The 16,556-nt window shown below is 34.1% G+C and overlaps 1 protein-coding gene across 3 annotated transcripts; it reads left to right on the forward strand.

Annotated features, from left to right (window-relative positions):
• Positions 1-478: 478 nt before the first annotated feature.
• LOC111916060 (cysteine-rich receptor-like protein kinase 2) lies at positions 479-8,205 on the forward strand. Of its 3 annotated transcripts, none has more exons than XR_002858368.3 (9): positions 479-1,064; positions 3,499-3,908; positions 3,998-4,117; positions 4,360-4,469; positions 5,091-5,301; positions 5,393-5,624; positions 5,698-5,851; positions 6,386-6,801; positions 7,371-8,205. XR_002858368.3 is itself a non-coding variant. In XM_023911708.3 (8 exons), exons 1-8 carry the CDS (start codon positions 691-693, stop codon positions 6,734-6,736), a joined length of 1,962 nt encoding a protein of 653 aa, XP_023767476.1. In that variant the 5' UTR covers positions 479-690; the 3' UTR covers positions 6,737-6,981. The 3 variants fall into 3 exon arrangements, 1 of the variants encoding a protein (XP_023767476.1); XR_002858367.3 differs by having other exon boundaries at positions 7,374-8,205; XM_023911708.3 differs by lacking the exon at positions 7,371-8,205 and having other exon boundaries at positions 6,386-6,981.
• The last annotated feature ends 8,351 nt before the right edge of the window (positions 8,206-16,556 follow it).

Here is a 16,556-nt window from a genome sequence, read left to right on the forward strand (position 1 = left end):
TTATAGTAGATGAGAAATTTAAATCAAAATTTAAATCAACCTGATTAAATTTAAAGTATTAATTTGGATCCTCGCCCCTGGGACAAGGCAAGGAAGAATACAGGAACAAACATATATCCCCGCCAACCATTATTGAACGCCTTTACAGGTAAGCTGAAGTGACACATCATCATAAAAGGACCCATCAGTCTCCAGTTTGTAAGTCTTTCGGGACTCCAATTCCATTATATAATATTTTACTAAAATTTTATTTTAAAAGTATATACTAGTAACTATGTTCATCGTATATACTTAAGAATTCTTCTCAGAATTGTTCATACCAGTGTAGTCTATAAAAAACTACGAGGGTAATCATCATCTAAAGTTGAAAAATCAACGGTCTTCATACCTATAATTCTGAAGTCAGTTGTAAGTTGTCTTCGGTGTATTATTAGGCGTGGAGATTAAAAAACTAATATATGGGTACCACGACATTCTTTGTTTGGGTTATTATAGTCGTCTTTGCTTGAGTTAAATAGTCATCTATATATCAATTATCATATGGTCCCAACATTTATACATCATTTGAGTTTATTGGTGACAAAGTTTAGTCAAAATCAATTCACTTGGCTTTGATCAGCACTTGTTAGGCAACTTCCTCGATCCCCTTATTCTTCTGAAATTGTTCTGGCTTCTCACGTTGAGTGGGCGATGGTTGTCTTAGTTGTGTTTCTTGTGTTTTTGTTGATTCAGCCAGGAATTTCACAGTCAAACGACCATGATAACAACACTAACATTCATCTTCAATCGTTCTGTGGTAGTATCGCTCCAATACATCCTACAAATTTCATCAAGAATCGTAACTCTACCTTAGCTGAACTCAGAAAGCAATTAATGAATGAAGGAGTACTATCTGCAAGAGCACAGGATTTAAGTGCTGGGGACACGGTCTATGCAGCAGCTCAGTGCAGGAACTACCTATCCAAAGATCAGTGTGTGGCTTGTTTTGATGCTGGCGTTTCTGTACTGGTCAAATGCACAGCTGGCAATGGTGCTTACACACTCTTCGATAACTGCTTTATCAGGTAAAGTCTACTATATTTACAATTCTATGCTTAACTAATTTAGTAGAGCTGTTGTTGTCAAAGCACAAATTAAATTGTTTCACTTGCTACACCCAAGTGATCATTGTAATATATAACAGAAATTAAATATCCTTCAACTTTTGTTCCTACGTGTTACAAGCAACAATGCGAGCATCATATACATCACTATCTCTATATGCCTTGCAAAACAATAATCCAATATTATACTTTTAAGCATTATTTTGATGAAAAAATATCTCTAGGATTTTATAATATCTTTTATACTATAGAAGAATTCCATCAAGATTGAGTTCAACTCATCTGAATGGTATTTAAAGATCGAAGTGTCATTCATCCTTACTTACTGGTCGTAAATTTTTGCCTTAACATTCTTCAAATCGATTAAGATTGAGTTAAACTCATATAAATGATCTTTAAAGAGAGAATGCATCTTCATCCTTAATGTATTCAAATTTTTTTTAACAAAAGCTTATTTGTGAAATATTTAGTCATATATAATGGCTCAATCTTTTGCTATAAATCTAATACACTCTCTTCATCGGTAACTTCATAATGTATCTCATTCGAAATTGATAACAATGTCGTAGAATGATCCTTTTCTTGTTTCTTATAACCTGGCCTCATCTACGCTTGTTAGCCTCTCACTAAAAAATGGAATCCAAACACCTTGTTGTTCAACAATATTTCAACCTTGATTTGATATACGTTTAATCTATTTTTCTTGGTAAACTTCTTGATCATCACTTGGGGAACCATTTTCTATCAAATAATTATGTTTTGTTAGTATATCCCACATTAATGCGACATGATCCCTTATATGTCTGTATATGTTGGAGTCTTTATTTTCGTTATAAGGGCTCTTTTGGAAAGACAGTTTTAGACTACACATATATATAATATACTATCAGAGTTGGCATCTGCACCCCCATGGCTTAACACATCGTTGTCTGGCCTCATCAAGGCTCAATCTCTAAGGGGAAGTGTTACTGTATCACACTGATGCGACACAATTCCTTATGTATCTATATATGTTGGGGTCTTCTTCTATCCGTAAGGGCTCTTTTGGAGAGACAATCTTACACTCCATATATATCTTACATGTTTAACACCACTTTTCGATCATAAATACACTTCTTTGATTTGATATAAATTTTGTTGTTCTTGAATTGTTATTGAAACTTGTGTTTGTACAGTTAATGAGATGAAACAAGAAAGAAGGTTAAAATGGTTGTTTTATGCTAGATAGAGTGAAATGAAACTCGAATCATACAACTGAACCTAATAGGAAACAACATTATATTTAGACCAATAACTTTTTTTAGAAAAGTTAAACATACTCTTTCTTTTAAGAATTGCAATAGCCAAACTTCCTTTATTTAATTTAAAAACTTTTGACTAATTGGTAAGTCAAACAAAACTTACAATACCAACCACGGACTTAACAAAATTACAATGTGTTTTCGAATCCCCTAAAATAAAAGGCACAAATATTTTTTTATGGGAATTTAAAACATTATTGAAGTATGATCTAAATTCCATCGTTGAACTTTTTCGTGTTAATGCAACACTTTGGCATAAGTGTTGCAGTTGCATGAAAAATACTTTCTGTTAAGGCAGCGTTTTCGGAATTAAGGCTGTGTAGACGAATTTCCATTGCTTGGATTGTTGATTACTTATTTTCCACGTTTACTAGTTCTATGACATTATTTCGTTTTATTTAGAAGTTTCGGATCTTTAAGATTCTTTTGTAAAAAGGCTATAAATAAAGCATTTCTAGTGATAGTTTTTTCATCAGTTATTTCTATCCACTTTTCTTATTGTCGACTTTATACTCATATAATCCCTTCTTCCCATTGGCAATTTTATACATACAAGTTCTTGTTCCTAATGGTTTTTCCTGCAACGGTTTCCATTCAAATATACTTGTGTTCATGATTGTTCTAGTTTCCTTTGTTTATCATGATATTTATAAAAAACACTCCAAATATCACACTTAAACTCTATATTCACTCAAATCCGTCGCTCATCTAAATGATCTAAACCCTTTGGGGTGCCTCTAATTGATTAATACATAAACAATAGAGAAATCCAACCAAAGTTTCCAAGTTGGGGATAGTTTTCAAAGTACAATACAACTGTGTAGGCGGACCAAAGCAAGGAAAAACATATCGGTCCTCACGACAGAACGGAGTGGTCTGCAACAAGAAATTAACAAACCAGCCCTCAGACTAAGCGGAATGTGGATTGATCCTCAAATCCATTGTGTCACTCCTTCGAAGAGATTATTGAAAATCACAATTCTTGAACATATAATTTATTATTTTTTGAAAGTAATTTTAATTATCATTTCATATCAATCTAAAGAAGCTTTGGAAAAAGAAGTTCTAAATCTTCTATGTCATCTCTTGTTAAGGTACGAAGACTTTGCTGACTTCTATAATAACCCAAATGTGGTCCAGGATGGGACTGGCACACCATCTTCACGATGTGGTGATCAGTCAGCATCACAGCCGATTACAACTTTTCAAGGAGTTGTAGATGACTTGCTAACCGATATTAGAGATGCTACTCCAAAAGCATCTAATTTCTATGTAGCATTGACAAGGGAAATCGCAAGTGATAATGCAACAGTGTATGCGATTGGACAGTGTGATGGAAATAAAATCCCATGTCAAAATTGCATGAATGCAGCATATAACGAATTAAATAATTGTCTTCCAAGAACCGAAGGATGGTTTTTCGACATGGGTTGTTTTGCAAGGTATTCAACGACTCCATTTTTCAATAACAACCAAACAACAGATATCACAAGTGTCTTAAAAGGTGAGGCCACTTCTTTCAATTTCCTGAAACAATCAATTCTTCGGATCTAGACTTCCTGGGTTTATAACTTCTTTTTGATTATATGATAGGGCATTCAAGTGAGGTACCCATAATTGTTGGAACAATTGCTGGCATAGCTTTGTTTTTCACTATCATTGTCATGTGGTTAGTGTATCGAAAACGGAAGAAAGCTAAAGAGATTGAGCAAGGTGATTGTTTATATGTGTTATGTGTATTTATGACACATTTGTATTTGTCTTTTTCCGACCATGAGGCTATCAACACCTGGTTGACCGGGTTGGTGCGTGATGTGGCTGATCATGTGGAATTATTGATCATTTGTTGTTTTTCAGGATATAGTTCTTATCATAATATTTTATTTAGTTTTATAATAATTATAACGATAAACTCAATCTGTATACATGTCGACCATGTTATGCCATGAGTGCAGAAGATTTGAAGGGTGCAGTACATTACAATTATAAAGATCTGCAGCTGGCTACCAATAATTTTGGGGAAGAGAATATTCTAGGGAAAGGAGGTTTTGGTGAAGTATTCAAGGTAATAAAATAGAATTTTCGTATTGGAATGATATTATTGATTTCAATTTGGTTTCAACATATAAATATTTATTTTCCTGGAAAGACAAACAATTTCTCATGAATTACATTTCATTAGATCTAAACTTCTTAGTTATTAAAGATTCATTTACAAGCACAATAGTTGAATGACAAATATTTAAGATATAAATGTTATTTATATTTATCAAGCACGTGAGAATGTTTTTTCCAAATATTACACCCTTGGGACTGAAATTTTTGTTGCCGCAATACACATATGGCTTGTAATTGTGATGAGAAATTAAATATCCTCCTACTTATCCTTCTTCCCATTTGAAATGATGACAAGTGTATTAAAATATAATTAATATCATTCAAATATGATATTTGTCACTATTTCACATGGATAGGAATATAAGTAGGAGAAAACAGTAGGAGGATATTTAATTTCTCAATTGTGATATTCCCAGATTTCGTACTATAAGTTAGTACCTCTAGGTTAACCTATCAAATTAACTTTAGATATCGTATGTCAACATTTCTCATTTTCTACAAACAAATTGGAGATACAATTTCCTTATTATTCACTTATTGAAACAAACTCTTGAATGATTTATTATAGGCAACCCTTGATGATAACAATGTTGTGGCAGTAAAGAAACTTCATGTACAACATGCTAGAGTAAAAGAAGAATTTGAGAATGAAGTTAAGCTTATAAGTGACGTTCATCATCGAAATCTTCTACGTCTCCTTGGATGGTCCAGTGAAGGATCTGATCTACTTCTAGTCCTGGAATATATGCCAAATGGAAGCCTTGATCGATTCTTATGGGGTAAGTTGGTGTTGAAAAACTACTGATAATTATTCATGTGAAATTCAATATTTAGAAACACTTGGTATGCTAATATCTGTTCATAATGAAGGTTCTGAAAGGGGAACTCTGGACTGGAACCAACGATATGAAATAATATTTGGGATAGCCAGGGGTCTTGCTCATCTACACAACGAATTTCATGTCAAAATCATTCACAGAGATATTAAATCAAACAACATTCTTCTTACTGATGATTTTAAACCAAAGATAGCAGATTTTGGTCTGGCAAGGTTTCTACCTGAGGATGAAACTCATGTTAGCACCAAGTTTGCTGGGACATTGTAAGACTGTTGATACAATTATTGTTTGTGGATAATTAAGTTCTTTTATTTTTACTATGAAATACAATGTCAGGGGTTACACAGCGCCAGAATATGCACTTCAAGGTGTTTTATCGGATAAAGTTGACACTTACAGCTTTGGAGTTGTGAGTCTTGAAATCATTAGTGGCCGGAGGAGTACTGAAGTGAAATCTGACATATCATCCTCCGACTACCTACTGGAAGATGTGAGATGGCATATTAATACCTTTTCTCATATTTAGCTGTTCTGTTTAGAGAATGACAAGATCAGATTAATAAGAAACGAAAAAAATTACATAGGAGGCGCAGTACATATATATAAGAAGAAAAAATATAATAATAAGATACAAACAAACATGCTTCCTTCCTCAAATCATAGCATGAAGAAAGAATAAGAAAGCAAAACAAATAATTTAACAAAGAATATACCCAAGTTACAACTCCTGCAATAATGTGTACTTCCTCTTTTCCCTTTTGAATGCTGACTATGCTTCAGTATATGACCTCAGAGACTTGAATTCTGAATGTATACCCTGTTGCTTACACCATTAAAATATTTAAGTTGTACAATCTCAAACAAAACTTTGATCATGTAACAAGTATATATCTTCTAAAATAATTATGTTTTTAAAAACAACAAATATTTCACATATAAAGGTGATGCATACATTAGTAGATTTTACTTTCTTTGTAAAATAGTTACTGAACTCTTAATTTTTTTGATATAATTGGGTGAACAGGCATGGAAGTCATATGAGAAGAAAACACATATGAAATTCATTGATGTCACATTGGACTTGAACCAACACCAGCAAGAACATGTGATGAAGATCATTGAGATTGCTTTGTTGTGCACCCAATCGCCAGCTTCGAAGAGACCAACCATGTCGGAGGTCGTTTTGATGCTTCAGGATGGCCAATCATTGGGGAAAAGAGAGCTAACCAGACCTACTGATGTACACAATCATGAAAGGAGGATTCATATTGGCTCTTTAAAGAATTCCATTGTTGCTGATAATGTTTGCAAAAACCCAAAGCAAATATTAGAGGCGAATGAGAAGCTACGTAGTGAAAGAGGAATGCCAAAGTAGATGTAATGGAGAAAGGGATGGATGTTGCAAAGATCAAATAAATCAAGGATTCAGGGTTGATGATGGTGAGGTTTTTATGCGTTTTAAAAAAAACATACACCAGGCAGCCTACTATTACTATTGGTCTGAATGAAACAGAATCCTCCATGTCACTTTTCTTGCTTTCTCTACGGAAAGTCGTCAATGAGTATCTTTACAATATGATTACTTTTGATTTAATCAAATTCAATGCTTTTTATAAGAAATCAAGTGAATACACTACTAGAAAAGGCTTTTAATGATGTACGAATTACAACTCACACTGGTTTTATGACATGAAAAATGTCAGCCATAAATATTATGTCCTGCTTCGTGAAATCTTAAGGATTTCCGGCAAACATTTTTTGTTATAAAATTATTTCATCTTTTAAAAACAGTTACGACACAAAAACACTTACATCGTAATTAAGCGTCATAGCAAGATTAAAAGAAAACAATGGATACCCTTCTCATATTTGTGTGTCATCTTGAAAAAAAACTCAACCGTCTTTTAATTTGCTCATCTTTTATTGATTTCCTCCCATTTTCCTGGTTCAACTACCTTTTCTTACTAGTTTATGATGAACCCACCACATTTGATTTGATTGTTATATAGCAGTGTGCTCAAGGAGAAAGGAGAAAGAGAACACGAATTTGTTTGAAAATCTACCGGTCGACATGAATGTGGTAAACTTTGAACAGGGTCGGCCTGGGCGAGTTGGGCAGAGGCCCATGACAGCAAAGAGAAGAGGGGCATAACTTTAGTCCATCATTCTAATGTATTAGGTTTTCGGCCCAAATGATTTCATCCCGGATTGACTGTGGGTTTACTCGCTCTAGTTCCCGTCTTCCCAATCGTCTCCTAGAATGATGAAAGGTCCAAATTTAGAAGACGAGTTCATTGGTTTCCCCGATCATCAATTGGTCAAGAGACTCGTATTTGGATACATAATGGATACCCTCTCCCGATTTCTTTCTTGTACACAAGAACGGTGATTTATACAAACTCTAATCTCTTGTCGCTCGATTTCTCTAAACTCTTTTTTCTTATCTTTTTTTATACCATTTTCTCTTCCGATTTCTGTGACTATCTTGATATTTATCTACTCTCCAATGTGGAGCTCATCAGAGTTGTAATGGAAGTATTCTCCTATTTAGGACGATCATGCCCCTGTTGCTATGGAATTGTCCAGTTCTCCATTTGTTACTTAGCTTTTCTAGATGTTTTGCTTTCGTGTTACTTTTCTGGATTTGGAGTTTTACCTAGGTGTATGGTTACGTTATTCTTTCTTTGGTCGGTTTGGATTTTAAAGGTGCCTCCCTCTACATATTGTTTTGCCAATTTGGACGATTATACCATTATTGCTCTAGGGGTATTTAATTTTTGTAATCCCCTTCAAGTTATCACGATTTTGGTTTCAAATAGTATTAAGAGCCTGGTTGGACGATTATGCCCTTGGAGTTGATTCCCTACAATTCTAAATTGTTTTGTTGTTGCGAACAAAGTTGTAACGACCCAATTTTCACGTCCAAAAATTTCATTTTTGATTAAGTGATTTACAAAACGTTTGTAATACAATATCATCCGATCATATCATTAAATAAAACATGTCCGTATCTGAAAAAACGAATCGTAAAAACATAATAATGTCAGAGTACAAATCCCAGAATAACTCATAGTGCGGAAAACAAAGAGTGTGTGTATGATGTGCCGCTACCGCGCCAGCTCCTTCCCCTTCGCTGAAGAGGTACCTGAAACCAAAACTGTAAACCGTAAGCATGAAGCTTAGTGAGTTCCCCCATTGTACCACAACCCATACAATCACATAGCATACTTACTGTCGGGAAATTCTGGGGTGCCCGACCTGATGGGTTTTGGTCATAAGACATCCTATGTGCTCATACAAACCCTAATGCTTGGATCTAGGTTTCTCTATTGTACATGCTTTGAATCCAAGACTATAAACCCTAATTCTAGCATATGGAAATCAATATTAACATATAATTAGGTTTAAGATATTACCTTGATTGTTATGTAGTAATAACAATCCCAATTCCTCCTTGAATTGACTTTGGAAGGCTTAGAGTCACAAGTGTCACTCCTCTAATGGCTTACAAACACCAAGAGCAAATGGAGAAGATATGAGGAGAGATGGGAGGTATTGAATTCGTCCTTAGGACTTCTAGGGAAGGCTTAGACGAATTCATAAGCCTTAGGGGGTTTATATAGGTGTAAAGATTAGGGTTTTAGTCCTTATCCTTATCTAGTTGCTTGCCCATCAAGCAACCATAAGATAAGCCTTGGAAATCCCTATCTCTTGGACCTTTGGACGATTTTAAGGATATCCTTATCCTTGAATTCGTCCATCCTTTAACAAGGATAACCATTGCCCTATTTTACAACTATCACATAATTACAATTCAACCCCTCTAGTTTAATTAATTACATTTGATCACAAAATTAATTCTTAATTAATTATTGACCAATATTAATTAAACAAATATGATTTTTCCTTTAATATATTATTCTTATAACATATTAATAAATCATAATAACCTCTCTTTTTATTTATTTCTCCAATCAAGTTGCTTTGGTGAAGGCAACCCAAAAGGACCATGCACCATCGGGTTAAGTACATACCAAAATAGTTATGGACTTAGACACTAATCCAACAGTCTCCCACTTGGATAAGTCTAACAACTATTCTGCGTATGACTTCGGATCCCGATCTGCAATCGTAGCTTTCCAAAGCCGCTGTCAACTCTGATCATATCAGATACGCGTGTCCTTAGATAAGGGATCATATATTCCTCCATTCTAGATATCATATGAGATATGATTTCAAATCATTCTCTTTGTACTATATCTCAATTCCCGATTTATGAGGACTGACTAATTGAACAAATCAAATTAGCCCTAGCCCGGCCGAACATTTACATTTGTCATCACTAAATCATCGAGGGGCCTAAAGATATCGCTTTTATCCTACTTTGGATAAAAGGAACGGATAAACTTTGATACAATGCTTGCTTGCACTCACTAACCAAATCACACACAACAATATGTTTTATAACACCAAGTTACTAGTGCGTTTACATATTATCAATGTGCAACCGATTCGCAAGATACAACTCACACATCTCGGTTTCAAGAATATAAGATGTTATCGTCTCACCAATCACTCGTGATACAATTCATGGAGTGATCCAAGTGAGCGTGGGTTTGATCCAATGCTCAAATTCATATTCATAAGCACTCATGAACGTTGCAGCAAACATTTGCTTATGTCTAATGCTCTTTAGACAATCCACACACCAATTCACGACAGTCTTCATTCATATCTACTTCCAACATATGAACAACTGTGGCCCGTTCGAATAATTCGATTATTCTTAATAAACTCAATTATTCTGGAAGTCAAAACATGCAAATGTGAAACACAAGATTAATACTAATCCCATATGGTCTCAAACCTTTGAGAATAAATAAAACGCCTTTTATTTATCACCATATTGATTACTCATTATTTGTCGTTTCGGGTAATCAACTTTTTACTTGAATTATTACACTTGTCCCATGCTCCTAGTATGCACACAATGTTTTACCTATGGTTCTTACTTTGTGAAATAGATCACATTGAACACATTTCCAATCATTCTCATTTCACAACTCCAAATCCATTTTTCATAAGTTTAAGAATATCAAATTCTTGCTACTTATAGAATATGCTAGATTCTAACATTTTATGCAACTTACCCTTTCGTAATGCCAATGCACCAAAGTCACAAAGACTATTGTCTGTGATATTACAAAGTCTTCTATCGGAGATTGTTACAAGACAATTCCTTAGATATGATGTCTCTCACTCAAAGTACATTCCTTTGAACATCCTTTTGCATAAAAGTTTCTAATCTAGACATAGATTTTTCAATATTCAATTCCCAATATGAAAACGCTTCCATATTTTCCATATGACAGCTCATTCTTAATAGAATCTTATCTATTCGTAATGATGTCAATATGGTCCATCCAATATGGACACATTTCCATATTTTCCATATGACAACTCATTCTTAATAGAATCTTTTCTATTCATAATATTGTCGATATGTTCCATCCAATACCATGCTTCCAACTACTCACAAGCGACCAATCCTCGTCGAACTTTGGATTGTCCTTTGATAGTTGTTTAATTATTTTAGTCAAAACTGATTCTAGTCCTTTTTCCCTCTAAATGCGCTAGACATTTGGAAAAATTTAGAATGGTCAATCATTAAACCATTTGCAATCGATCCTATACCCGAAGCGTATGGGACACAATGCATAATGTTTTATTTGGCTATGTTCTCAAAATTCGAATTATGAAGAGGAATGCCGTAATCATAATCAAAATTTTACGAACACACTATGTACCTTTGACTAAGTTTATTAACATTTCTCAACCTAATCCTTTAGATTTGAAATGAAGCATAATATTCTCTCCCTTAATTATAGCAAAACAACCTTTCAACTCTTACAACTTTGCAAAGTATGACTCTTGTTTTCTATAATTAATATTGCTAACCTTGCAATACTTTCCTTAATAATCATACAATCATAACTTTTATGCTCCCACTATCATGATGATTATTATAAAACATAACACTTATGCTCCCACTAGCTTCGACATGTATTCATAAACATCTCAACTTCCAGAAAGACAATACTTATTGAATTTCTTAAGTTCATGTTTCTAATACTTAGTGCTTTGATAATCTTTTATCAAGGCTTTTTGAACTTATACACTTTTGCCTTCGATAGTTCATATGTGTGTCTAAATAATTAAGACTAATTGCCAAACCTCACAATTCAAATTATGGATAGAGATACCGTAACCATAATCCAATTCGAGAATGCAATTTTATAATCACTATCTTCTTAAAATCTTTCTTAGTGAAAGCATTTCCTCACAGTCATTTTCATGAAGGAGGGAATCTAATGACACTTAGATTTAAATGGTGTATTTGTTCCTATCCATGTGAATTTGTCAAAACCAAAGTTTACGACGAATTCAAAGTCATATGGATCGAACTTTCTTAATCTTGATTTCTTGCCTTATGGTAGCACAGCTGCCCACCACGTCTTCCAAGTAGTTAAGCAGCTCACCTTTTCCTATCAATGTACTTTCCATTGAACAAGGTCCTTGCATTTTATGCATTCAAATGAGAACTCATAGGAATCACATGCATAATTAACTCGATTGGATTGGCACAGAAACAAAATAATGTCTTCACGATAGGTTGTAAACCTCAACTCGTGTGCTAGTGATGATCGATAAGGTTTATTTGATTTGTTCTTGAAACCTTTCAAGACCATTAAGACTCCCACTGACTCCTTGACATATAAGATTCTCTTGTCAATAACCATTTCTTGACAAACAAATATTCAAGAGTTAGTGTAGCTTTTATCAAAACACTTCATAAATTGGTCCTAGTTGGTCTTTGTCTTGTCCAAGATATCACAACTTACCACATTTAATGAATGTTATAAACCTTCTTGATACTTTTTCACTCAATGTCACAATCTTAACTTTAAGACTTGTTATTGGAATGAAGTATGATTGACTTCTTGATGTTACCATTTCTTCAATCTTTGATTCCTCTTCTTGGACATACAATTGTGCCAAGACTCACTTAGAGGATCAATTAAGATATGGTTCTTAATCATTAAGACCTATCATAAAGCATAAAAGCTACTCTCCCTTCTTCTTAGAATGGAGAAAATTTTATCTTTCTGCCTACTTGATTCTTCTTATTCGTTTTGCTATTGATTTAAACCCTTTAATCAATTCAGAATTACACTTAATCTTGTAAGTATAATCATATTAACTAAGCTTTTAGTAAATCATGACGAATATCTTTGTCACTCTTATGGTGAACTTGATTAACACACAACTTTGTGTACTCGATCTCCTAGTCCTTCACTTGACACCTTGTCAATGAATTAGTCTAATTTCCAAATATGAAATTTCTCATTCATCGTGCAACCAAGTTGCATGATTCCAAATTTCTGTCCAATTGAAACTTGGGCGATGAGAAACTCTCCCTATTTGGTAAATTCTCGACTTTCCATAAATAACATAATAAGAACCAAATCCATTATTGCTAATAATAGAAACATTTTAACATCAATTTTTCATACACGCCATTGTAAGGATAAATAAATAAAATTTAAAATCAAAAATTTATTTTATTGCAGAAAAATTTGTCCTTACAATGCAACTCATTGAAAAACTTATGCTAATACATCTTTCGTAGCAATCTAATTCTAACTCTAAGTAGGAGCTCAAGAATCTAATCTTAGAGAAACGCGATCGAAATCCATTCCTTCACGGTTAGATTCTGCTCACTTCTTCCCTTAAGCTTCCTTTCTTTTCTTCGATCCTACAAAACATCAATTGTAATCTTATCACATTATGTATTCAGAATCTAGAATGAAGCTTAAAAGAGTTAGTCAATGGATTTTTACCTAAATTAGAGCCATACGTTTCGACTCTCCCATCTCTTAGATCTCTTAGGTAAATGGGGCAGCTTTGTCTCCAATGCCCTTTCTCTTGGCAATAAAAGCAAATTGACTCTTTTGGAACATGACATGGAACTACTTCAGACATTGTCTTTCTCTTGTGATCAAACTTTTCGATCATAGCAAGTCTTTCGTTGCCATTGTCTATATCCATAGAGGTCTCGAAGGCAGATTCACCAATCAACTTTGTTTTCCTATTGCGCCAAATCATTGCTGATTCAGCAGCAATAAGCATATAGGTGAGATCTATAAGGGTCACGTCGTAGTTCATCATATAGTACTCTCTTACGAACTCACTATATGAGTTGGGAAGTGACTGAAGAACCCAATCAACAGCCATTTCCTCACAGACAACGGATCCCAACATTCTTAACCTATCAATGTGTGACTTCATCCCTAGGAAGTGTGCACACACCGGCTTTCCTTCTTTATGTTTACTTGCCAAAAGGGCTTGAGTGATCTTGAACTTTTCAAGCCTTTGAACTTGTGGGTTAGGGAGAATAATTGGAGGAGGTAGAGGAAGTGAAGCATGATTTCTTGTTCCTCGATCGAATCGTGGAATATCGTCTTCATGTGGAATGCTTGTTCCACGGGATTTGAGAAGACCATAGTTGTCGAACTTTGACATCTACAAAACAGAAGAAAAACGAATTCAAGTTAGTTGATAGATTGAGTCCTTAGTAAATCACCCAAATGAAATACTAAGGCTAGGACCCAACACAATATTCTACAACTCGGGAGAGGGATGCCGTAACCCAAATTGCAGAACATTTGAAGGTAAGTGAATGACGATTCACTAATTTCCACTATGAAAAACGAAAAAGAAATTTAAGTTTTAAATCTATGAAAACTCCTAGATCCTTTGAGATACATTGAACTTTCAATGGCATGTTTATATCTCGATATGCCCCTCTTGTTTGTGACTGGGATGCCGAGGATCACAAAGCGGGTGTGAATAACCATGCAAACTTACATGGTGCCCTCACATGTTATAGTCACCTATTCGATGTGCCGGTAAGCCACACACGCTCCATCGAATTATGACAAACATTGAGTCACCCTTTGCTACCTTTGCTTAGAACCATTTAGTGTGCCGGTAAACCACACACGCTCCACTAACATCTTCGCAAGGGCATAAAGTGTAATGTCATGGAATTGCATCAATTCACTTTTGCCTAAGTAACTAAGATTGGGAATTTGTAAAACATTTAGTTACTTTTGTATTTTATTATACTTATAATGAAAGGTTTTGTCCTATCCTACCCGTTCGGCTAACGACCCTCCACCAGTCAAGAGTGCGGTGGGTAAGAGTGGATACCCATTCAATCGCCATTTTATAGGCAATTTCCTTAAACACCCCTTATAGACTAGCTTCGTGAATGAGGCCTACTAACGGTAAGACTGACTTTTACTCATACATATATATAATGTTAGACTTTTAATGTTATATATAGTATAGGGTGTATTTTATACTTTCAAAATACTTAGGTTGTCTAATTTAACAATTATACCTTTAATTCAAATTAAATTGTAAACCTAAACTTTTATGGATTTATTAAACCTCTTTTAATTATACACCGTAATTAATTAATAAAACCATAAGGGTGTGATTTGAACTTTTTCAAAACTATATTAGAGTTTTAGAATTTAACATTCCTAATTAAACTTTTAATCAACTTTTAAATTCCAAAACTTGAGGGCAAGTTTTGAAACATTTCAACACATTAAGGTTTAGAATTTAAATTACATCAAAATTAAACCATTTAATCAAAATTTAAATTCCAAAACTTGAGGGAAAGTTTTGAAACCTTTTTTTAAAACATTAGGGTTTCAACTATTTAAATTTCAAAACTACAAAACTATTGGGTTCAAATTTAAACTATAAAACCTAAAGGGCAAAATATGAAACTTTTCATAACAACAAGGATCAAATAACAAATAATTCAAATTAACATTTAATCACATAATTATCCATATTTGATTTACTTAATGATTTCTTGCAAAACAATTTATCAATTTAATCAAAATAATTTAAACAATTATCACATAAGGAAACAATTATCTTATTAATTGATAAATATCTTCAATTAGATCAAAATATAGTTAAATATATCATATAATCGGATTAATATTGATCTAACATGATAAGGTAACCATCCATAATAAAAAACAGCAAGAAATCCCGAATATACCTCTGTCTGACGCACCGACTCGCCGAGTCACCCTCTGGAACTCGCCGAGTAGGGGCAACTCGCCGAGTCCACAGTGGGACTCGCCGAGTCCATCAAGTAGAACACCAAAAATCGAATTTTTCAAACATATCAAGCATCAATACAATATAAACCAATCAAGGCTCTGATACCACTGATGGGTTTTGGTCATAAGACATCCTATGTGCTCATACAAACCCTAATGCTTGGATCTAGGTTTCTCTATTGTACATGCTTTGAATCCAAGACTATAAACCCTAATTCTAGCATATGGAAATCAATATTAACATATAACTAGGTTTAAGATATTACCTTGATTGTTATATAGTAATAACAATCCCAATTCCTCCTTGAATTGACTTTGGAAGGCTTAGAGTCACAAGTGTCACTCCTCTAATGACTTACAAACACCAAGAGCAAATGGAGAAGATATGAGGAGAGAGGGGAGGTATTGAATTCGTCCTTAGGACTTCTAGGGAAGGCTTAGACGAATTCATAAGCCTTAGGGGGTTTATATAGGTGTAAAGATTAGGGTTTTAGTCCTTATCCTTATCTAGTTGCTTGCCCATCAAGCAACCATAAGATAAGCCTTCGAAATCCCTATCTCTTGGACCTTTGGACGATTTTAAGGATATCCTTATCCTTGAATTCATCCATCCTTTAACAAGGATAACCATTGCCCTATTTTGCAACTATCACATAATTACAATTCAGCCCCTCTAGTTTAATTAATTATATTTGATCACAAAATTAATTCTTAATTAATTATTGACCAATATTAATTAAACAAATATGATTTCTCCTTTAATATATTATTCTTATAACATATTAATAAATCATAATAACCTCTCTCTTTATTTATTTCTCCAATCAAGTTGCTTTGGTGAAGGCAACCCAAAAGGACCATGCACCATCGAGTTAAGTACATACCAAAATAGTTATGGACTTAGACACTAATCCAACACGACCTACCCGGTACGGCCATTCTGGGGTGCCGACCTACCTATGCGGCCATTCTGGGGTGCCCTCC

The sequence above is a fragment of the Lactuca sativa genome, chromosome 2, assembly GCF_002870075.4.
Source record: "Lactuca sativa cultivar Salinas chromosome 2, Lsat_Salinas_v11, whole genome shotgun sequence".
NCBI classification, from domain to species: Eukaryota; Viridiplantae; Streptophyta; class Magnoliopsida; order Asterales; family Asteraceae; genus Lactuca; species Lactuca sativa.

Bases quoted from the DNA above. Each gene is read 5' to 3' on its own strand.
- LOC111916060 (XM_023911708.3), top strand. From the start codon at position 691: ATGGTTGTCTTAGTTGTGTTTCTTGTGTTTTTGTTGATTCAGCCAGGA. The intron at 1,065-3,498 runs GTAAAGTCTACT...TCTCTTGTTAAG, and splicing joins TTCGATAACTGCTTTATCAG to GTACGAAGACTTTGCTGACT. The intron at 4,470-5,090 runs GTAATAAAATAG...GATTTATTATAG, and splicing joins GTTTTGGTGAAGTATTCAAG to GCAACCCTTGATGATAACAA.